This window comes from Aotus nancymaae, unplaced genomic scaffold (genome assembly GCF_030222135.1).
Source record: "Aotus nancymaae isolate 86718 unplaced genomic scaffold, 86718_ANA_hifiasm-v0.15.2.pri h1tg000028l, whole genome shotgun sequence".
Lineage (NCBI taxonomy): Eukaryota > Metazoa > Chordata > Mammalia > Primates > Aotidae > Aotus > Aotus nancymaae.
Window position 1 is genome coordinate 5,311,177 of NW_026988441.1, and position 22,375 is coordinate 5,333,551.

General features: G+C 47.1%; 1 protein-coding gene across 1 annotated transcript; it reads left to right on the forward strand.

The window, feature by feature from the left end:
* Window positions 1-219: 219 nt before the first annotated feature.
* Window positions 220-19,652, forward strand: LOC105723296 (zinc finger protein 345). The gene is made up of 6 exons (XM_064380770.1): window positions 220-291; window positions 3,447-3,549; window positions 7,609-7,697; window positions 8,746-8,872; window positions 9,810-9,911; window positions 17,078-19,652. Exons 1-6 carry the CDS (start codon window positions 220-222, stop codon window positions 18,844-18,846), a joined length of 2,262 nt encoding a protein of 753 aa, XP_064236840.1. The 3' UTR covers window positions 18,847-19,652.
* Window positions 19,653-22,375: the final 2,723 nt, after the last annotated feature.

A 22,375-nucleotide genomic window follows, 5' to 3' on the forward strand; every position in this document is an offset into this window, starting at 1 on the left:
TTTCCGGCCTCAGCCTGCGCAGGCGCACTGTCCTACGCCACATTGGCGCGCAAGAACCCTACCCCGCGCTGCCTGGTGCCTCCCACGGTGTCTGAAAGTCCGCGGGAACCAGGCTCCAATGTCTGGGCCTCTCTGTCTCTGAGAACTGCTCCCTCCCCTCCTCTTTTTCTCGACTCCTCGCCTCCGCTGGGAGCCGGCTCCAACGGAACGCTGGTTGCCATGGCGACTCTCCTCCTGGTGAGCGCGACGTCACCGTCACCTGTGCGCTGGCCAGGGACGTGGCTACTCCAGGTGGGTCAGAGATGCTTGAATTCACGCGCACCTCTGAAGCTGGTAGTCAGACTACAGCACCTGTGAAAAACTCAAGTTTGAGGGTCGCAAACTGGTGGCCCCCGAATGCGTTTTGCTTGGGCAGTAGTGAGCAGTGTTACGGGTTTATTTTCACGTCTTCATGCTGCAGGTCCAGACACTTCATCCACTTCATGGAAATTTCCTGGGAGAAGTCCATATTAAACAGATAATTTAGTTGCGCATAAATGATAGTGTGACGAGAACTCTCAGGGGCGCAGACTGGAGGAGAGAGACAGTTACCAAGAATTACAACACAGCCATTAGCACATAGCCCTGTAGGATCTAAGATACCAGGATGTTCTCGTGGGAACCCAAGAGAGCGAGTTGCCAGCTCCCGCTCAGCTCGGTGGAAATCGGAGACAGTTTACTGCAAGGAGAGGCTGTAATAACTTGTTCTTGCAAGAAACGTAAGTGTTTTCCTAAAGCAGTAGTGGGGAAAAGTTAGAGTAAAGAGCAAATAGAAATCACAGGTGGGAACGATTAATGCTTTTTTTTTTTTTCTGAGACGGATTCTTGCCCTGTTGTCAAGGCTGGAGTGCAGTGGTGCTATCTTGGCTCACTACAACCTCCGCCTCCCGGGTCAAGCGATTTTCCTGCCTCAGCCTCCCAAGGTAGCTGAGATTATAGGCCCCTGCCGCTACACCCAGCTAATTTTTTTGTATTTGTAGTAGAGACAGGGTTTCACCATGTTGGCCGGGCTGGTTTTGAACTCCTGACCTCAAGTGATCCGCCTGCCTCGGCCTCCTAAAGTGCTGGGATTACAGGGTGAGCCAGCGCACCCAGCCTAACGCATTTTTAATAATTGCAAACACTTACATGGGGTTTTTTATCTGTCACAGACTGTTCTAACGGCTTTACTTCTATCAGCCTACTCATATCTCATAACCTGATGAAGAGGGTACTTATTATTGCCCCATGTACAATGAGGAAACTGAGACACAGAGAGGTTAATGACTTTCACAGTGTCACACTGTAAATGGGAATAGCTATTATGCTAGGCTGCACTTGCTACAGGGTTCAGGAGTTAATAAGCACTTATACTTACAAAGCTCTGATAATAATCAAGGTCTTTGGAGACAGTTGTATCAGCCAGGATGACTAGTTATGCTTCAGTAATGAACACTCCTCAACCTCTGTCATGGCTTATAGCAATGAAGGCTTACTCCTTGTCCACGTGTGTTCCATATAAGGACTGTTTATGCAAAATAACCCCCAAATGTGGAAGGAGCCAATAACCAAAAAAGAGGGAGACAAATCCAGTTTGTTGGTAAGGGGCGATTTATTTGGGGAACTTGCAAAGGGAAGCTTGGTCTTGGGTGGCAGCAAGACAGGACGATCTCCACAGTTACTCCCTAATCACAAGGCTTATCTAACATAGGGAAGGGGAATATTTGCTTTCTCAAGACAATTAAGGGTAAGGCAGGTAACCCTCCAGAGCAGGCAAGGACACTGTTTGTGTCATAGCCTATAATTTGTGTGATAGCATCAAGGCTGACATGATCTTACACTAGGGACAGTAAGTAAAGTAGGAATCCGAAGTCATTCCCAGGACTGGGGTTAATCAGAAGTCAACATGACATGCCTATTAAAGATTAGCTCCATGCCACCCTGACTCCAGAGCCTCAGGTGACAGTACAACCTGTGCTTGGAGCATTTGGTTATTAGGACACAAAGAAAAAAGAGCAAACTTGGCAGTAGTAAAATGAAGTGGTTGCAAATATGGGCTGGACCCGGATTCAAATCTTGCTTCTGTCCTCGACTGCTCTGGGAGTTTGGGGGGAGACATAAATCCTCTATCTCAGTGTCCTTATCTGTAAAATAGGGAGAGTAATGCCTTCTTCATAGGGTGGTGGTGCCAGCTCAGTGAACTAGTAAAGCTCATAATGTGTTGTCAGTAACACCTATTATTATTTCATTCAGGCAATGGGCCATCTAGCTTTTGATCATGAGCACATATACAGTTTACACTTTTTTTTTTTTTGAGACAGGGTCTTGCTCTGTTGCCCAGGCTGGCACCATCACAGCTCACTGCAGCCTTGCCCTCTTGGGCTCAATTGATCCTCCCACCTGAGCTTCACAAGTAGCTGGGTCTACAGGTGCTCACCACCATGTTTGGCTAATTTTTGTATTTTCTGTAGAGATGGGGGTCTTGCTATGTTTCCCAGGCTGGTCTCAAACTTCTAAGTGCAAGTTAGCTTCCCTCTTTAGCCTCTTTGAAATCCCAAAGTGCTGGGATTTCAGGTGTGAGCCACTGCACCCAGCCTGGCAATTCTTTTAGTGTTTTACCATTAAGCCTGATATGAGGTTTTGATTATATGGACATAAATACATACAATAAGAGGTCAGCAATTCTTTAACATTGTTGCTATTGTTGTTCAATATGAATATATGCTTAATTTATTAAGCTTATCTAGAAATGACTGGTTACTGAATTATTTTTTGTAAGCGTTCTCAGCTTCTAGGATTACTTAATGTTATCAAAAGTCCTTTTAGTATCTATAGATATGGTTGCATATGGATATATATTCAGAAAGATCAATAGATGAAATGTGTAACGTCCTAATATCAAACCATCCTTGCACTCCTGAACATACATCTCCTAGCTCCCAGAATAGGCTCCATTGCCTTTACTAAACTGCCCTTTAAGAAGTAATGGGTGAAACTGAGGCAAACAGGAAGACAGATGCCCAGGGAAATTGAGTAACAGTGACTCAATTCATTCATCATCAGTTTACAAAGGGCCAACTTTTATCTGTCCTGTAGACATCAGCCATGGTAGGAGACATTTGGATTACATGGACTATGGCATCATCTCCTGTGGAGGAGAAAACTCTGCCTAAAACAGGGTTATTCACGGTGCCAGTGTAGTCAGGCATATCCCAAATATCAGTTTTCCCCCAGCTGCAAAGCTGCTGTCTATAATCTAAATACAGTCTTGCTCCCGCCCCACATTCTGCTCCCAGACTCCATTTCCCAGCATAACCCCGCACTCAGAGCCCTTGGCCGGGAGGTTCTTGAACCTCAATGCTTTCTGGGAAATGTAGTCCGACCGCGATACCGAATTTAAAGTACCGGGACTTACATTTCCGAGACAGCGACCGCGCAGGCGCGTTCCGGGGCCCGCCGGAGGGAGGAAAGGCCTGGCTGCCCGACGGATTCCGCCTGGACGTACGGACCTCGCGGACCCGACTGGAACAGGTGGGTGCAGAACGGGCCAGGCAGGCTAGCAGCAGCTCAGAGGGCGGTCCCGAGTCTGACCTGGGTGGGAGGGGGGAGGGTGCTGTGGGTGATGCCCCGCCCCGTCTTGTCATTCCCTGAGCCCCACCTAGCATCAGTGCAGTTCGGACCGCTCAGTGCGCAGGAACTGGGCGCTTGCTGTTTGTCTGGAGTCCCGCGGAGCGTGGGACTGCTGCAGTCTTCTAGGAAGGGGAACCTACTATTCCTCACTTAGCAGATGAAGAAGCTCAGACTCGATGAGACTCCGCGACTTCTCTCAGGCTGGTGGAGCTGCAACCCAGATTCTGACCCCAGAGCCCGAGAGCTGCACTGCACGGGCACATCCTCGGTGTCGGCTCCCCTTATCCTGAGCACCTGTTCTCCTGTCTCTGGGTCTCCCATCTCTCTCTTTAATCTTCCCCTCACCTCCGCCGCCTCAGGTCCTGTCCCCGTCTCTCTGGGTCTCTGTCCTCCTCTCTCGGTCTCTGCGCCCTCCTTCCACTCCCCAGCCCTCCTAGCGAATCTCTGTGTTTTCCAAAAACAAGGTCATTTTCTTACATAACCACAGCACCACGATCACAATGAGGAAATTAATACTAATAGCCAATCTGTAGACTTTGTTCAAATTTTTGTCAAATTTTTGATGATTCTTCCAGTAATGTCGTGTGTCTCTGTGTGTGTGTGTGTGTGTGTGTGTGTGTATGTGTATGTGTAGACAGGGTCTTGCTCTGTCACCTAGGCTGGAGTGCAGTGGCACAATCATAGCTCACTGCAGCCTCCACCTCCTGGGCTCAAGCCATCCTCCCACTGCAGTCTTCTGAGTAGCTGGGATTACAAGCATATGCCACCATGCTCGGCTGATTTTTTAAATTCTTTTTTAGAAACGGTGTCTCAGTAGGTTGCCCAAGTTGGTCTCAAGCTCCTGGGCTCAAGTGATCCTCCCACCTCAGCCTCCCAAAGAGCTGAGATTACAGGTGTGATCACGGTGCCTGACTGCGATAATGTCCTTAATGGCAAAAGGAAATCCTAGATCACACACACTACACGTGTTGTCGGGTCTCTTTCAATCTGGAGCCGTTTTTCAGTCTTCTCTTGGAAGTTCCAAAGATTATGGACCATCTACTTGCAGAAGGTCCCTCAGTCTGGGTTTGTCTGGTGCTTCTTTATAGTTAGATTTAGGTCATGTGCTTTTGGCAGGGATGTCCTAGGGATGATGCTGTCTCCTCATCCCATTGGGAAACCTGGGCTCAGCTTGTACCACCACATACCACATCAGCTTCATTCACATGGGTAAGGTGGCATCTGCCAAGTTTCTCCTCTCTAAAGTTACCCTGGTCCAGGCGCAGTGGCTCACGTTTGTAATCCCAGTACTTTGGGAGGCCGAGGCAGGCAGATCACCTGAGGTCAGGAGTTCGAGACCAGCCTGACCAATATGGCAAACCCTGTCTCTACCAAAAATATAAAAATTAGCTGGGCATGGTGGCAGGTGCCTGTAATCCCAGCTACTCAGGAGGCTGAGACACAAGAATCAATATCCTGGGAGGTGGAGGTTTCAGTGAGCCAAGATCGCCTCACTATACTCCAGGCTGTGCGACAGAGTGAGACTCTGTCTCAAAAACAAAATAAGGCCGGGTATGGTGGCTCACGCCTGTAATCCCAGCACTTTGGGAGGCCAAGGTGGGTGGATCACCTGAGGTCAGGAGTGTGAGACCAGCCTGGCCAACATGGTGAAACCTCGTCTCTACTAAAAATACAAAAAATTAAGACAGGCGTGGTGGTAGATGCCTGCAATCCCAGCTACTCGAGACGCTAAGGTTGGAGAATTGTGTGAACCCAGGAGGCGGAGTTTTCAGTGAGCTGAGATTGGGCCACTGTACAAGCCTGGGCAACAAAAGTGAAACTCCGTCTCCAAATAAATAAATAAATAAATCCAGCTACTGCACTCCAGTCTGGGCCACAAGAGCGAAACCCCATCTCTAAATAAGTAAATAAATAGATAGCAAACTGTCTCCAAATAAATAAATTAAATTAATTAAAAAGCTACCTTGTTCTTTTTGTAATTAACAAGTGATTCATGGGGAGAAAGTTAAGACTCTCATGCTGATTTTCTCATCAGAATCTCATGCAGTGGTTTCAGCATTCAGGTTTGTGTGTTCTGGGTAGCTGGGGATGTGTGTGGCTCCTCGCCTGGGAAATAAATGTGCGAGGTGCTGAATCTTTTCATTTTGTGGGCTGTATTAGTTTCCCATGGCTGCTGTAGCAAATTGACACACACTTACAATGACACAATTTTATTCTATTACAATTCTGGAGGCCAGAAGTTGGAAGTGGGATTCTCTGGGACGGGATCAAGGGGTCAGCACGGCCATGCTCCCTCCAGAGGCTCACCGGAAGCATCTGTTTCGCTGCCTCCTGGCCAGTTTCCAGTGGCCTGTGTTCCTTGGCTTATAGCTCTTTCCTCTGTCATTAAAGCCAGCAGCATAGTGTCCTCTCTCTCGGCCTCTGCTGCTCTCTGCTTCTTCTGCCCTGCGTCAGATCCTCTGCCCCCTCTTTTTTTTTTTTTTTTGAGACGGAGTTTCACTCTTGTTGACCAGGCTGGAGTGCAGTGGCACGATCTCGGCTCACCGCAACCTCCACCTCCTGAGTTCAAGTGATTCTCCTGCCTCAGCCTCCCGAGTAGCTGGGATTACAGGCATGTACCACCACGCCCAGTCTGCTCCCTCTTATGAGGACACTTGTGAAGGCATTTAGGTCCCAAGATGATAATCCAGGATAATCTCCCCATCTAAAGATCTTTAACTTAATCCCTTAAGTCTCTTTTCCATGTAAGGTAAGATCTGTAGGTTCCAGGGATATCTTTGGGCGCTGTTAGACAGTCTAATCCACCAGGCAAGAAGTCCCAATTTATGGAATAAAGTTTTAAGAATCTTTGCCAAGACTGGGTGTGGTGGCTCATGCCTGTAATCCCAGCACTTTGGGAGGCCGAGGTGGGAGGACTGCTTGAGCCTAGGAGTACGAGGCCAGCCTGGGCAACAGAGAGACCCTGTCTGTATTATTAAAAAATAATAAATAAATAAATAAGAAGAACTCCTGGCCAGGCGCAGTGGCTCAGGCCTAAAATCCCAGCACTTTCAGAGGCCAAGGCAGGCAGATCACCTGAGGTCAGGAGTTTGAGACCAGCCTGGCCAACATGGTGAAACCCCGTCTCTACTAAAACTGTAAACATTAGCCAGGCATGGTGATGGATGCCTCTAGTCCCAGCTATTCGGGAAGCTGAAGCAGGAGATTCTCTTGAACCCGAGAGGTGGAGGTTGCAGTGAGCCGAGATCGTGCCACTGCACTCCAGCCTGGGCGACAGAGCGGCGAGACTCCATCTAAAAAAAAGAAAATTATGGGCCGGGTGCGGTGGCTCACACCTGTAATCCCAGCACTTTGGGAGGCCGAGGTGGGTGGATCACGAGGTCAAGAGATCGAGACCATCCTGGTCAACGTGGTGAAACCCCGTCTCTACTAAAAATACAAAAAATTAGCTGGGCATGGTGGTGCGTGCCTGTAATCCCAGCTACTCAGGAGGCTGAGGCAGGAGAATTGCCTGAACTTAGGAGGCGGAGGTTGCGGTGAGCCGAGATCGCGCCATTGTACTCCAGCCTGGGTAACGAGCGAAACTCTGTCTCAAAAAAAAAAAAAAAAGAAAAAGAAAATTATAAGAAAAAAGATAAGGGGTGGCTCTGTGGCTAGACTTCTCTGATTCTTTGTATGTCCATGAACTTGAGCAGGTCTTGACCTCTTGTGCCTCGATGTTCTCATGTAGGGATAATTATGTTCCTGTGTCCGAGAGCTGTGGTGTGGGGGAGGTGAGACAGCCTCATGGTTGCTGGCTGTTGTCACTGGTATGAAAAGGGGGCCTCAGGTGGCCTGTCCTGAGCCTTTGCTTTGACACTTAGAGGACCATGGGCCCTTCTGTGACAGGAGTCTTTGGGGAAAGCGTCTGTCTGCCTGGACCATGACTGACCCCTTTTCTGCTATGGTCTCCTACTCCAGCTCTTCAGGCCCTGGCCTGGACCTTTTTCCCAGAGATGCATGCCCAGGACCCAGCAATGGCCAACAGGACCCTGATGGCTGCCGGCCAGGTGAGTCTGGGTTTCCTCTTCCCCAAGATGACTTTGTGGACTCCTGTGGGCCCTTTTCATCCCTGTGCATGATCTGAAGGTCTCCTGACTCTCCCAATACTGGGAAAGCGGGTATGAGGAGGGGGGAGCTAGGCAGTGCAGAGGGGCAGGGGACAGAGGCAGAATGCTCTGACCTGGGACCTCATCACGCAGTCTAAAAATTTTACATCAGCCTGGTGCAGTGGCTCACGCCTGTAATCTCAGCACTTTGGGAGGTCGAGGTGGGCAGATCACCTGAGGTCAGGAGTTTAAGACCAGCCTGACCAACATGGAGAAACCCCGTCTCTACTAAAAATAGAAAATTAGCCAGGCGTGGTGGCGCATGCCTGTAATCTCAGCTACTCAGGAGGCTGAGGCAGGAGAATCACTTGAACCCGGGAGGCAGAGCCTGCAGTGAGCCGAGATCATGCCATTGCACTCCAGTCTGGGCAACAAGAGCGAAACTCGGTCTCAAAAAAAAACATGTTTCCACCTAACACTGCAGCCTTTTGGTTACCAGGCAGAGTGGGCAGTGGATGGTTTTGCTTCACCCCTGAGCCTTATCCCTGGAGTCAGGAATGGGGGTCAGGATCAGGATGGCGTCTGGGATTGAATGGGATTTAGGAATATCTCCAGCACACAGTGGCTTGAGTTTTTTCTTTAAGTATTCCTTAGGGCCGTCACTTACAGGTGTACAGGCTGTGCACTGCACAAGGGTGCCTCATCCCAGGCAGGATTCACACCTTGCACCTCCTACATTGTGGCAGTTTTCAGGTGATTGGTATGTCATACACTAAATTAATTGGTATATTACAATGACTGCCCAACAGATGGCAGTAAAGAGTCACGTGAAAGGGCTCCTGGTTGTACTTTATACCCAGGTGTCTATGTAGGCCAGTTTGATTCAGGCATCCCAATTCTGCACAGTCAGAATGTTCCAGCCCAGGGGGCAGTTGTAGGCTCTTGACTCCTGACACCTGTGCCCCTGAGTTCCGGAAGGACCTCCATCAAGTGAAATTGGCCCTTGCAGGAATCAGTGACCTTCAAGGATGTGGCCGTAGACTTCACCCTGGAGGAGTGGGGCTGGCTGGAGCCTGGCCAGAGGGAGCTGTACCGAGATGTGATGCTGGAGAACTACCGGAACCTTCTCTCCCTAGGTGAGGCCCCTCCCCCAGCCCTCCCCAGGGGGAGGCCTGATGCCCCCTGGTACCCTCTTTGATGCTCCTGGTGCTCTCTAATGCCCCCTGGTGCCCTCTCTGATACCCCTGGCACCCTCTCTGATGCCCCCCTGGTGCCCTCTCTGATGCCCCTGGTGCCCTCTCTGATGCCCCTGGCGCCCTCTCTGATGCCCCCCCAAGATCAGCCTGGGCAACATAGCGAGACCCCATCTCTACAAAAAATTTGAAAATTAGCCAGGCCTGGTGGTGCATGCCTGTAGTCCCAGCTATTCAGGAGGCTGAGATGGGAGAATCACTTGAGCCCGGGAGATCGAGGCTGCAGTGAGCCGTAATTGTGCCACAGCACTCCAGCCTGGGCAACAGAGTGAAACCCTGTCTCAAAAAAAAAAAAAAGCAAATGTTTTAACGTACATATTTAGGAGTCTTGAGATGGAAGCTTCGGGCATCAATGAATCTAAAACAGAGTTATCCATCAGAAATAAGATGCAACCCCCTCAGGTAATTTTACATTTTTTGGTGGTCACGTTAAAAAAATAAGAAACAAATGAAATTAATTTTAATAACGCGTTTTATTCACTGCAGGCTATCTAAAATCGTATCATCTTGACACACTGAAATCATAACCGATTAACACATTGTTGAAATATTTTACTCTTTTTTTCTTTAGTAAGTCTTCAAAACACAGAAGACAGTGTTTTTTGCACTTTCACAGGGCACTTAACTGGAACAGCACAGACCCGGAGCCTTAAACAGTCTTGTCCGAGCTCAGCCTCTCTGCAGTGCGCAAAGCACACAACAGATGAGTCTGGCATTGGCCATTCGTGCTTCTAATCATTAGGCGCTCAACGCATGCGCCCTCCCTCCAGACCTCCGTGTGATTCTGGCACCCACTGCCAACTCTTATCTCTTTCCCCAGGGGCGGGGCTTCCTGGGTCCAAACCCGACGTGATCTCCCGTCTGGAGCGAGGGGAAGAGCCGAGGCCAGAGGAGAGAGAGGCCCAGCGAGTTACCTGTCCAGGTAGGGGAGGATGTCCAGCGGTGTGAGCCCTCCTCCTACCCCATCTCTCGTGGTCAGTGAGGTTCGCTCAGGGATGAGACAGTGGAACACATGGGTGATCATTGTGGGCTCTGGAGTCAGGTGGCGGGGGTTCAAATCCCAGCTGATTACTTCCTAGCTGTGAGGCCTTGGCAAGTCACGTAGACTCTCTGTGCTTTGATTTTTTCATTTGTGGAAAGGGGGTGACATGAGTATCTAGGGTTGGGAGGAATAAATGAATTAACAGATACAGAGCAGAGCCCAGAGCTTGCTACAGAGTCAGTCGTGGCTTCAATGGCTGTCATTGTTATAATTCTCACCCCACCCTCCCCTTGTCCCACCACAGCCCATCAGTCCCCAGCCTTGTGCCTCCTGCCCCTGGCCAGGCCTCAGCTTATCTCCCCTGGACCCTCACCCCAGCCTCCTGGCCCCCAGGCTTACCCCTCAGTCAACACACAGCCCCAGGTGATCCTTCCATACTGAGAGCTGACCCCCCTCCCCCTCCCCTGGGCTCCCCAGCTCCCCCAAGATAAAGCCCCAGCCCCTCAGCCTGGCACTCGATGTGTAATGCAGCCCGGGCTTTCTCTGGCCTCGTCTTCACCATCCACCCCTGGTTGTATGCCGTGCCCTGATCTCGCTGAAGCGCCTGTCCGTACCTCAACCTGAACGTGTGCTCCCACCTTTGGACCCTCACACGTGCTATTCCTTCTCTCTGGAACACCCTTCCCTGCTTTTTCTGCCTGGCAAACACCTTCATGTCCTTCAAGACGAAGCTTACGTGTCACCTCCGAGTGGCCTCCTTGCCCGAGGTGGTGTATAACCGCGCTTGTGCGTGTTGTACTTAAGAGTGTGGACTCTGAGTTCCAATCCCCTTTCTGCCGCTGACAGGCTGCATGACTGTACGCAAGTGACTTAACCTATCGGTGCCTCCATTTCCTTACCTATTAAATTGGGAGAATAATAGTATCCACCTCATTGAAATTTGTGGATGATTAAATTACTTAATACGCAGAGCAAGCTCAGAACAGTGTCTGGCATGTAGTAAGCGTTTAATGAAGTTCCCTATTGCAATAATAATAATTGTTATTATCCAGTATATCAGGACTCTTGCATATAAAGAATCAAAATAGCTTAAGAAAAATTAGATTTTTTTGACCCATATACCTAGGAAGTATTTCAGTGCAAGGCTTTGGGCACAGATGCATCTAAGGCCTTAAATGGTATTTTTAGGGCTTACTTGTTTTCTCTTTCTCTCTCTCTTTCCTTCCCTCCTTCCTTCCTTCCTTCCCTCCTTCCTTCCTTCCTTCCCTCCTTCCTTCCTTCCCTCCCTCCTTCCCTCCTTCCTTCCCTCCTTCCTTCCCTTCTTTCCCTCCCTCCTTCCCTCCCTCTCTCCTTCCTTCCTTCCCTCCCTCCCTCCTTCCCTCCCTCCTTCCCTCCTTCCTTCCTTCCCTCCTTCCTTCCTTCCCTCCCTCCTTTCCTCCTTCCTTCCTTCCCTCCCTCCTTTCCTCCTTCCTTCCTTCCTTCCTTCCCTCCCTCCTTCCCTCCTTCCTTCCTTCCCTCCCTCCTTTCCTCCTTCCTTCCTTCCTTCCCTCCCTCCTTTCCTCCTTCCTTCCTTCCTTCCCTCCCTCCTTCCCTCCCTCCTTCCCTCCTTCCTTCCCTCCTTCCTTCCCTTCCTTCCCTCCCTCCTTCCTTCCTTCCCTCCCTCCTTCCCTCCTTCCTTCCTTCCCTCCCTCCTTCCCTCCTTCCTTCTTTCCTTCCCTCCCTCCTTCCCTCCTTCCTTTCTTCCCTCCTTCCTTCCTTCCTTCCTTCCTTCCTTTTCCACACGTGTTAATTCTGTTTCTAGCTTCGTTCTGTCTACAGGCCTTTCCAACTAGCAGTTAACATGGCTACCCACAGTCTCAAACTTCTATTCTGCCTAGTAATTCCATATATTAATCTCAGGGAAGACTCTGATTGGGTCTCTTTGGATGATGAACCAATTATTATTTATTATTTATTTTTATTTTTTTCTTTATTTATTTTTTGAGACCGAGTCTCGCTCTGTCACCCAGGCTGGAGTACAGTGGCACAATCTCGGCTTGCTGCAACCTCGGCCTCCCGGGTTTAAGCAGTTCTCTGCCTCAGCCCCCCGAGTAGCTGGGATCACAGGCGCGTGCCACCATGCCCGGCTAATTTTTATATTTTCTGAGTAGGGGTTTCACCATCTTGAACCCTGACCTCGTGATCCACCCGCCTTGGCCTCTCAAAGTGCTGGGATTACAGGCGTGAGCTGCCGCACCTGGCCGATGAACCAATTATTATGGCCTGGGGAATGGGGTATTATGATTGGCTGGCCTGAGTGTGATGCCCATTACTGAGGTAGGGGTTGTGGAGATGTGTATGTGGCAGCCCCACCAGGATTACAGGAAAAGGGGAACAGTGGTTGTTCAAAGACAGGGATGCTAAAGAGATAAGTAGGATATATCCAAAACGTCGGAGTACAAGCTTCCCTTCCCTCCTCTCTGAGGACAAGAACCAGATATCTTGTTTAGCACAAGGTCACCCACTCACAGCACTGTGGTTGGCACACATGTAATTAATGGACATTCCATGAACAAACCTACTGGCTCAAAAAAAATCCATTCCTTCCACATTCCAAATGGTTTTGCTTTCTCCTCATCATGACTTTTTATTCATTTATTTTTATTTTTAATGTCTTTTTGAGATGGAGTCTTACTCTGTCACCTAGGCTGGAGTACAGTGGCATGATCTCGGCTCACTGCAACCTCTGCCTCCTGAATTCAAGCAATTCTCCTGCGCCACCACACCTGGCTACTTTCTGTGTTTTAGTAGAGACAGGGTTTCACCCAGTTAGCCAGGCTGGGCTCAGACTTCTGACCTCGGTGATCACCTGCCTCAGCCTCCCAAAGTGCTGGGATTACAGGCGTGAGCCACCGTGCCCGGCTATGATCATCATTTCTTCACTACAGCTACCTTTCTACAGATTACAAGCTCATCTGCAAAAGCTTTATATCTAATTAATATATATTGATGTTTTTCAGATCAAATAAAAGCTATGCGTTCATCATAGAAACTTAGAAAATCTAAATAAGAATAAAGCAGGAAATGAAATTTCCCCATAATCCTGTCTCACAAAAATTAACTTTCGACATTTTAATGGCGTTCTTTCAAGTATTTTCTTTCCTTCTTCTTCTGTATGTGTATTTTTTGATATGGAGTCTCACTCTGCCACCCAAGCTGAAGTACAGTGGTGTGATCACATCTCATTGCAGCCTTGATGTGTTGACCTCAAGCAATCCTCCCACCTCAGCCTTCCAAGTATCTGGGACTACAGGCGTGCACCACCACACCCACTAATTTTTTAATTTTTAATTTAAAACAATTTTTTAAATTTTTTTGTGGAGATGGGGTCCCCCTATGTTGCCCAGGCTGGTCTCAAACTTCTGGGATCAAGTGGTCCTCCTACCTTGGCCTCCCAAAGTGTTGACATTACAGGGATGGGCCACTGCACTTGGCCCTCCAGGTATTTTCAACTCAATGTCTTCACTATCTTTTAATGTTAGTTCTTTAAAAATATTATGCTGCTGTAGTAGTATAGTACACCACTATAATAGTATAGCATAGTACTAAATCTAAATCACAAGAAGGAATAAAATTATCATAATTTTTTTTTTTCCTCTTCAAGAAAGAGTCTTGCTCTGTCACCCAGGCTGGAGTGCAGTGGTGCCATCTCGGCTCACTGCAACCTCTGCCTCCTGGATTCAAGCAATTCTCCTGCCTCAGCCTCCTGAGTAGCTGGGATTACAGGCACCTGCCACCACACCTGGCTAATTTTTGTATTTTGAGTAAAGGCAGAATTTCACCATGTTGGTCAGGCTGGTCTCGAACTCCTGACCTCCTGATCTGCCCACCTCAGCCTCCCAAAATTTCTGGGAGTAAATATGTGAGCCATCATGCCCGGCCTAGCATAATATTTTTAAGTCATTCACATTGCGGTATTTATGAGAGCTTCATTCGTGTTAATGACTGAATAATATTTTATTGTATGAATGTGCCACAATTGGTTTATTCATCAGTTGGTAAACAGTGAGTTATTTCTTCTTTTTGGCTATTATGAATCATACTGCCATGAACATTCATGCACAAGGTTTTGTGTGAATGCATGTTTTCATTGCTTTCGGGTAGATACCTAGGAGTGGAATTGTTGAGTCATAGAGTAATTCTATGTTTAACCTTCAGAGGAACTGCCAGACTATTTTCAAAAGTGGCAGTACATTGTTACATTCCCACCAGCAGTGTGTGAGGGCTCTGATTTCTCTACATCCTCACCAATGCTTACTATTATCTGGTTTTTTTTTCATTATATAACTCGTGAGTGTGAAGTGGAATCTCATCTTTTTCATTTTAATTTCCTTGATGGCTAATGACGTTGAGTATCTTTTCATGTACTTATCGGCCATTTGCATATCTTTAAAGAAATGACTGTTGAGATCTTTGCCCTTTTTTAATTGAGTTTTTAAAAATACTGAGTTGTAAGTATGCTTTTTATATTCTAGAAACAAGTTCTTTATCAGACATAAGATTTGAAAAAATTTTCTCCCATTCTGTTGTCTTTTCACTTCTTGTTAGTATCTTTGAAGCACAATGGGTTTTAATTTTTTTTAATTATTATTATTTTTGACACAGGGTCTCACTCGGTCACCCGGGCTGGAGTGCAGTGGTACGATCATGGCTTACTGCAGCCTCAACCTCCAGGGCTTCAGTGATCCTCCCACCACAGCCTCCCAAGTAGCTGGGACCGCAGGCATGTGCCATCACTGCCTAATTTGTGTATTTTTGGTAGATTTGGGGTTTAGCCATGTTGCCCAGGCTGTTCTTGAACTCCTGAGCTCAAGTGATCTACCCACCTTGGCCTCCCAAAGTGCTGGGATTACAGGTATGAGCCAGAGTGCCCGGTCTAGGTCTTACTTTTGACAGTGTCCAGTTTATCTATTTTGCTTGTGTTGCTTTGTGATTCTGACATCATATCTAAGATAAGATACCATTGCCTGATCCAATGACAGAAGAATAATTTCAAGAATCCTACATAGCATTTCGTTGTCGTGTCTCTGTTTTGGGAGTCCCACAACCACCCACTGGTTTGGCAATTTTCTGGAAGGAGTCATATGACTTTGCAAGTTGTATTGACAACTTACAGCAAAGTATGTAACACAGGAACAGTAGGAACTAACAAAGGCAGGAGAGGTCAGACACAGGCTTCTGGCCCTCCCTTTCCCTGTGAGGGTCACGTGGGTATGCTTTTTTCTGCCAGTGCAAAACCACAGACACATGTGTGAGGTGTCTTCACCCAGGAAAGCCCACTTTGAGTCTTACAGTCAGAGTTCTTGAAGAGAGCTGGTCCTGTATGCACCTACCTGCTACATGACCAGCCATAGTGAGGACCCCAATCCAGGTACCAGGTGCCCGTCATGAATCCTCATATTTACAGTCAACAGTGCTGACAACCTAGTACATCTTGACCCGCAGTCTTGTGCATATGGAAGAACATCTTACCCAGCACCTATGTGAATACCCCAGGAGTTTAGTTCTCAGAGACTGGCCAAGGGTCATTCCCATGTCTACAGAGACAACAAAACCAGAGTGAGATGGACCTTCTGTTAACTCTTTTCTTGCACGTTCCCATGAACAGCCTGTGAGAGGGTCTGTGCCATGCTCCCATGACAACACGGGATATCTTTAATATTTTCCAATCTAAAATGGGTAAAACAGCACCCTAATGATTCAATTTTTTTTTTTTTTAGAAGAAGTTTCACTCTTGTTCCCCAGGCTGGAGTGCAATGGCGCGATCTCGACTCACTGCACCCTCCTACTGCTGGGCTCAAGCAATTCTCCTGCCTCAGCCTCTGGAGTAGCTGAGATTACAAGTGCCTACCACCAGGTCCAGCTAATTTTTTGTATTTTTTTAAATAGAGACAGGGTTTCACCATGTTGTCCAGGCTTGTCTCGAACTCCTGACCTCAGGCAATCCACCCACCTCAGCCTCCCAAAGTGCTGGGATTACAGGCATGAGCCACTGCGCCCGGCCATGATTTGATGTTTTTAACTATTGCTGATGTTCAGCATCTATCCATGTGTTATTCAGCCTCTTATTTTTCTTCCGTGAATTGTCTGCTCATATTCTTGCCTCTTTATTTTCTTAGATTTTTTCTGTCATTTTTCATATTGATTTGTAAAAACATTTATTATAGCCAGGCGCAATGGCTCATGCCTGTAACCTCAGCACTTTGGAAGGCTGAGGCAGGCGAATCACGAGGTCAGGAGATTGAGCCCATCCTGGCCAACATGGTGAGACCCCGTCTCTACTAAAATACAAAAAATTATCCAGGTGTGGTAGTGCGTGCCTATAGTCCCAGCTACTGGGGAGGCTGAGGCAAGGGGAATCGTCTGAGCCCAGGAGGCAAAGATTGTAGTGAGCCAAGATCGTGCCACTGTACTCCAGCCTCATGACAGAGCTAGACTTTGTCTCTCTCTCTATATATATATATATCTGCTATCTTGGCTGGGCGCAGTGGCTCACGCCTGTATTCCCAGTACTTTGGGAGACCAAGGCAGGCGGATCACGAGGTCAGGAGTTCAAGACCAGCCTGACCAATATGGTGAAACCCTGTCTCTACTAAAAATACAAAAATTAGCTGGGTGTGGTGGTGTGTACCTGTGATCTCAGCTACTCAGGAGGCTGAGGCAGGAGAATCTCTTGAATCCGGGAGGCAGAGGTTGCAGTAAGCCAAGATTGCACCACTGCACTCTAGCCTGGGCAACAGAGCAAGACTCTCTCTCTCTCTCTCTCTCTCTCTCTCTCTCTCTCTCTCTCTCCTACACATACACACACACACACACACACACATATAGATGGCCACTCAACCTCTGTGTACATAAACTGTTTGCAACTTGGTTCTTTTCATTTTTAGAGTGTATTGAGACTATCCTTCCATTTCAGAACACGAATCTATCTACATACACATGCCTTTCAAAATAGCAGCATCAAGTTTGAAACCTTTTTCTTTTTTTTAGGTTTACACTGCCACTTCCAAGTAATCAGCTTACTTTGTCCTGGGACAGATGGTATTGGTATTTTCCATTTCTTTCAGACGTGGAGATGATCTCTGTGACTTTTGGAAAGACACCTCCAAAAAAGAGCATTTCTGAAGATTCAGCTTCCCCACCTGAGGGAGCTTTAAGGGCTGTGCTTGGAGATGCCAAGCTGGGGAAACCCATGGCATGTCACTGTCCACTGGAGGACTCAAGAAAGCAGGAGAGGCATTTGAGGTGTTTATTTGCTACTCCCAGGGGAGACACCTCAGGGGAGAGAGGCCTTGGGTGTGATGAGCTTGGGAGAAGCCTCCGGCAGGCCTCTGCCCTCACCAGGAAGCAACGAGTGCCCTGTGGAGAGAGGCCCCGGAAGTGGGGCGGACCCTGGAGGAGCTCGAAATGCCAAAGGACCTTCATGGAGAAGAAACCATTTAACTGCACGGAATGTGGGAAAGCCTTCATTTACCATTCCGACTATATTCTGCATCAGCGAATTCACACTGGAGAGAAGCCCTACAAGTGCCGTGACTGTGGGAAGGCATTCAGCAACAGCTCGTATTTCATTCAGCACCACATCATCCACACAGGTGAGAAGCCCTACGCCTGCCACGAGTGTGGCAAGACCTTCACTCAGAGCTCTTCACTCACCGAGCATCAGAGGATTCACACTGGAGAGAAGCCCTACAAGTGCAAGGACTGTGGGAAGGCCTTCACACAGAGCTCATCCCTCATCAAACACCAGCGGTGCCATACTGGGGAGAAGCCCTACAAATGCAGCCAGTGTGGGAAGTTCTACTCGCAGGTCTCCCACCTCACCCGCCACCAGAAAATCCACACAGGGGAGAAGCCCTACAAATGTGCAGAGTGTGGCAAGGCCTTCTGTCACACCTCCTCCCTGACCCAACACCAGACCATCCACACTGGGGAGAAACCCTACAAATGCAACGAGTGTGGGAAAACCTTTAGCCACAGCTCATCTCTGACCCAGCACCAGCGAGTCCACACTGGAGAGAAACCCTATGAGTGCACTGAGTGTGGCAAAGCCTTCAGCCACAGCTCGTCCCTGACCCAGCATCAGAGAATTCACACTGGTGAGAAGCCCTATGAGTGTCACGAGTGTGGGAAGGCTTACACACAGATTTCCCACCTCATGAGGCACCAGAGCATTCATGTAGGGGAAAAGCCCTACATATGTGATGAATGTGGGAAGGCTTTCAGCCACACGTCATCCTTCACCCAGCACCAGACCATCCACACTGGCGAGAAGCCTTACAAATGTACCGAGTGTGGGAAAACCTTCAGCCAGAACTCCTCCCTCACACGCCACCAGAGGATTCACACAGGGGAGAAACCCTATGAATGTAAAATGTGTGGGAAAGCCTATACCCAGATCTCCCACCTCATTCAACACCAGAGGGTTCACACCGGAGAGAGGCCCTACGAGTGTAGCGAGTGTGGGAAAACCTTCAGCCGGAGCACGCACCTCATTGAGCACCAGAAGATCCACACTGGCGAGAAGCCCTATAAGTGTCAGGAGTGTGGGAAAACCTTCAGTCACAACTCATCCCTCACTCAACATCAGAGAATTCACACGGGTGAGAAGCCCTACGCCTGCAAGGAATGTGGGAAGGCCTTCAACCAGAGCATTCACTTAATCCAACACCAAAGGATTCACACTGGAGAGAAGCCCTACAAATGTCATGACTGTGGGAAAACCTATACCCAGATCTCACACCTTCTCCAACATCAGAAGGTCCACACTGGCAGCAAACGCTATGCATGTGAGGAGTGTGGAGAGGGTTTCAGCTGGAGTTCACACCTGACTTAACACCAGAGGCTTCACACTGGGCAGGATGTCTATATCTGTGATGATTTTAAGAAAGCCTTTGCTTGGGAAACAGAGTTTTCTGATCATCAGAGAACGCATGCTGATTAGACAACCTGAGTGTGTAATAAACTGTCTGTCCTGCAGAAGGTCCCACCATCATCAACACTAGGAACCTCAGGAAAAATTTTGCCTTCAGGAACAGATGGATCCAGGGGCATAAATAGCCTTTAAGCCATCTGCTCTTCATCAACACTAGGGACTCCCCAGAGAAGGATGCTAGTGCCATATGTTGAGATAATTTGTTCCTTTCTTCCCTAGAGGGAAGGTGGCACAGTTTTTCACTAACTGGGACAGGTACTGATCATTTTGGGGGTTTCCCTTTCATACTTCCTCCACTTTACCATGTCCCTAGATTGTGGTATAGTTAGGGGTTGGTCCAAAATGGATACTATTTCATCTGGTACCTTTACTAAGAACAGCTGTCTTCAAGCTTTTAAAATGGATTGATCCTTCCTTAAATTGGAGCCTGAATATTTAGTGGGGAAAGACAGCTGTAAAGATTAACTCTTTAACATTTTTAGTTTCCTTTAAAACTTTAAGTTATAAATATCACAATCTGCAGTTGGCGTCAACAATAAATACATTTCATATAAATATGACTATAAATATACATATGTTTCACGTTTTTATAGGCATTCTTAATGTCCTATTGTTTCTGTTTATTATGTTTCCAGGATCTATGCTTTACAAAGCTATTATTCTTTTCTTTTTTTCTTTTCTCTCTTTCTTTCTTTTTTTTCTTTTTTTTTTTTTTAGACATAGTCTTGCTCTGTTATCCAGGCTGAAATGCATCTTATTTTTTACTTTCTGTTTTTTCTTTTTGTTTTTGAGACAGAGTCTTGCTCTGTTACCCAGGCTGGAGTGCAGTGATGTGATCTCAGCTCACTACAATCTCCAACTCTTGGGTTCAAGCGGTTCTCCTGCATTAGCCTCCCAAGAAGCTGGGATTACAGGCACCTGCCACCATGCCCAGCTAATTTTCGTATTTTTAGTAGAGCTGGGGTTTCACCATGCTGGCCAGACTGGCCTCAAACTCCTGGCCTCGTGATCCTCCTGCCTTGGCCTCCCAAAGTGTTGGGATTACAGGTGTGACCACCATGCCTGGCCTACATAGCTATTGGTCTATTAAGTGTCATGTTCTTAAGCATCATTGTTTGTTCATGCCCAAGGGGAGACTTTTTAAATCATATTTTAAAAATACAATATGATTTTGTATTTAATAATTATATTTTTATGACAGGAAAAATTTTAGTGAAATATATGCTCTTCATAAAGGATAATTTGGAAAGCATAAAGAAGTATGAAATAAAAGACAAATTCCCTATAATCCTGCAGTCCAGAGAGACATGCCAGTCATTCTTGGGTGTTGGAGTTGTTTTGTTTTTGTTTTTTGTTTTTTTTTGAGATGGAGTCTCACTCTGTCACCCAGGCTGGAGTGCAGCGATGCTATCTTGGCTCACTGCAACCTCTGCTGCCCGGGTTCAAGTGATTCTCCTGCCTCAGCCTCCTGAGTAGCTTGGATTACAGGCACCTGCCACTGCACCCAGCTAATTTTTGTAGTTTTAGTAGAGACAGGGTTTCACCATCTTAGGCAGGCTGGTCTTGAACTTCTAACCTCATGATCCACCTGCTTCAGCCTCCCAAAGTGCTGGGATTACAGGCATCAGCCACCGAGCCTGGCCTCTTTATTTATTTTTTAAAATCTATATTCCATATCCACAGGTTTAGTTGTCAGAAATTTGGGGTTGAAAAAATAAAAGCCATCACTGACAATTTAGCCATCCTTAGAAGTCATATTGTTTTTATTTTTTATATTTCCTTCCAAATCTTTTAAACAAATATGTTTATTTTATTGCAATCACAATGTAGGCACAGTTTTGCCATCATTATGCCATGAGCATTGTCATTGTCCCATATACTTTTATCATTATTAAGGATAAGGATATGCTATTGAGAAGGCGTGATTTACAAATCCACTCTGCATTTAGATTCCCCTTTAAGCTTCCGACTCACACCGGTTGTTCACCAATTATCCCAATTACAAATAATGGGTTTTTTTTCTAAAATTTTTTATATTCTCACCTAATACACTTAGAACAAATAATGTTATAATGAAATTTCCATGCTCACTTCCTCTCTCCCTTTGAGGCGATTATCCCTCAAAGTAAAATTCCCAGAATGTCAAAGATGGGAATCAAGGCTTCAGCCACTTTCCTGATTCCTCATACATATTGCCATATTGTTCTCCAAAGGGCTGAACTTAACCTACCTGCCGTAGCTGGGCGTGAGGACCATGGATGTACTATGTTTTTATAGCAATGGGTGTCAACTATTTAACACATCATTAAGCAACTTTTAACAACCTGATATTTTGCAGCTTCATGTAGTTTATTCACCCGACATATTATCCGGTCCCTTGTTGGACGTTTTGGCTGTTTCTAGCTTTTGGCTTTTACATATATAGTATGGAACATCACTCTGATGAAAGGGATGAGCACCTTACCATTTCCCAGGCGAAATCCTGGCAGTGAGGTCATGGGGTCACAGGGAGAGATTTCTGTGACCTCAAGCATGTTGCCAATGGGTTGCCAGAAGTTCTGTATCAGCTGGAACTTCTGTCAATATATGGAGCTGTCTTACTAGCCCTCATCTGTGCTATTATCATATTTTAAAGTCTTTGTCTAGGGTATTTCTCTTATCTTTTGTGCCTTCTTTCATGATTGAAATAACATTCTTTGTGAATAATTCAGATGATACGAAAATAAGAAATCTTTAGTGCCCTGTAAATCTTTGTTCCAGGCTGGGTGTGGTGGCTCATGTCTGTAATCCTAGCACTTTAGGAGGCCAAAGCGGGTGGATCACCTGAGGTCAGGAGTTCGAGACCAGCCTGGCCAACATGGTGAAACTCGTCTCTACTAAAAATAAAAATAATTAGCCTGGGCCAGGCGCTGCGGCTCGTGCCTGTAACCCCAGCACTTTGGGAGGCCAAGGCGGGTGGATCACGAGGTTAGGAATTCAAGACCAGCCTGGCCAACGTGGTGAAACCCTGTCTCTACTAAAAATACAAAAATTAGCTGGGCATGGTGGCATGCACCTGTAATCTCAGCTACTTGGGATGCTAAGGCAGAATTACTTGAACCAGGACCTGGGAGGCAGAGGTTGCAGTGAGCTGACATCATGCCACTGCACTCCAGCCTGGGCTACAGAATGAGACTCCATCTCAAATAATAATAATAATTAGCCCGGTGTGGTGGGGCATGCCTATAATCTCAGCTACTTGGGAGGTTGAGGCAGGAGAATCACTTGAACCCAGGAGGCAGAGGTTGCAGTGAGTCAATATTGCACCATTGCACCCCAGCCTGGACAACAAAACTGAAATCCATCTCAAAAAAAAAAAACTTCATTCCAAATATCTTATAGTTTTTCTGTAAATATGAATCTCCCTTTCTGTTTTATGAAACTGATTATA

Excerpts from the sequence above, each read along its gene's own strand:
- LOC105723296 (XM_064380770.1), top strand. The coding sequence starts at position 220 with ATGGCGACTCTCCTCCTGGTGAGCGCGACGTCACCGTCACCTGTGCGC. Across the intron at positions 3,550-7,608 it reads CGCGGACCCGACTGGAACAG|CTCTTCAGGCCCTGGCCTGG; the intron begins GTGGGTGCAGAA and ends CTCCTACTCCAG. Across the intron at positions 9,912-17,077 it reads CCAGCGAGTTACCTGTCCAG|ACGTGGAGATGATCTCTGTG; the intron begins GTAGGGGAGGAT and ends CATTTCTTTCAG.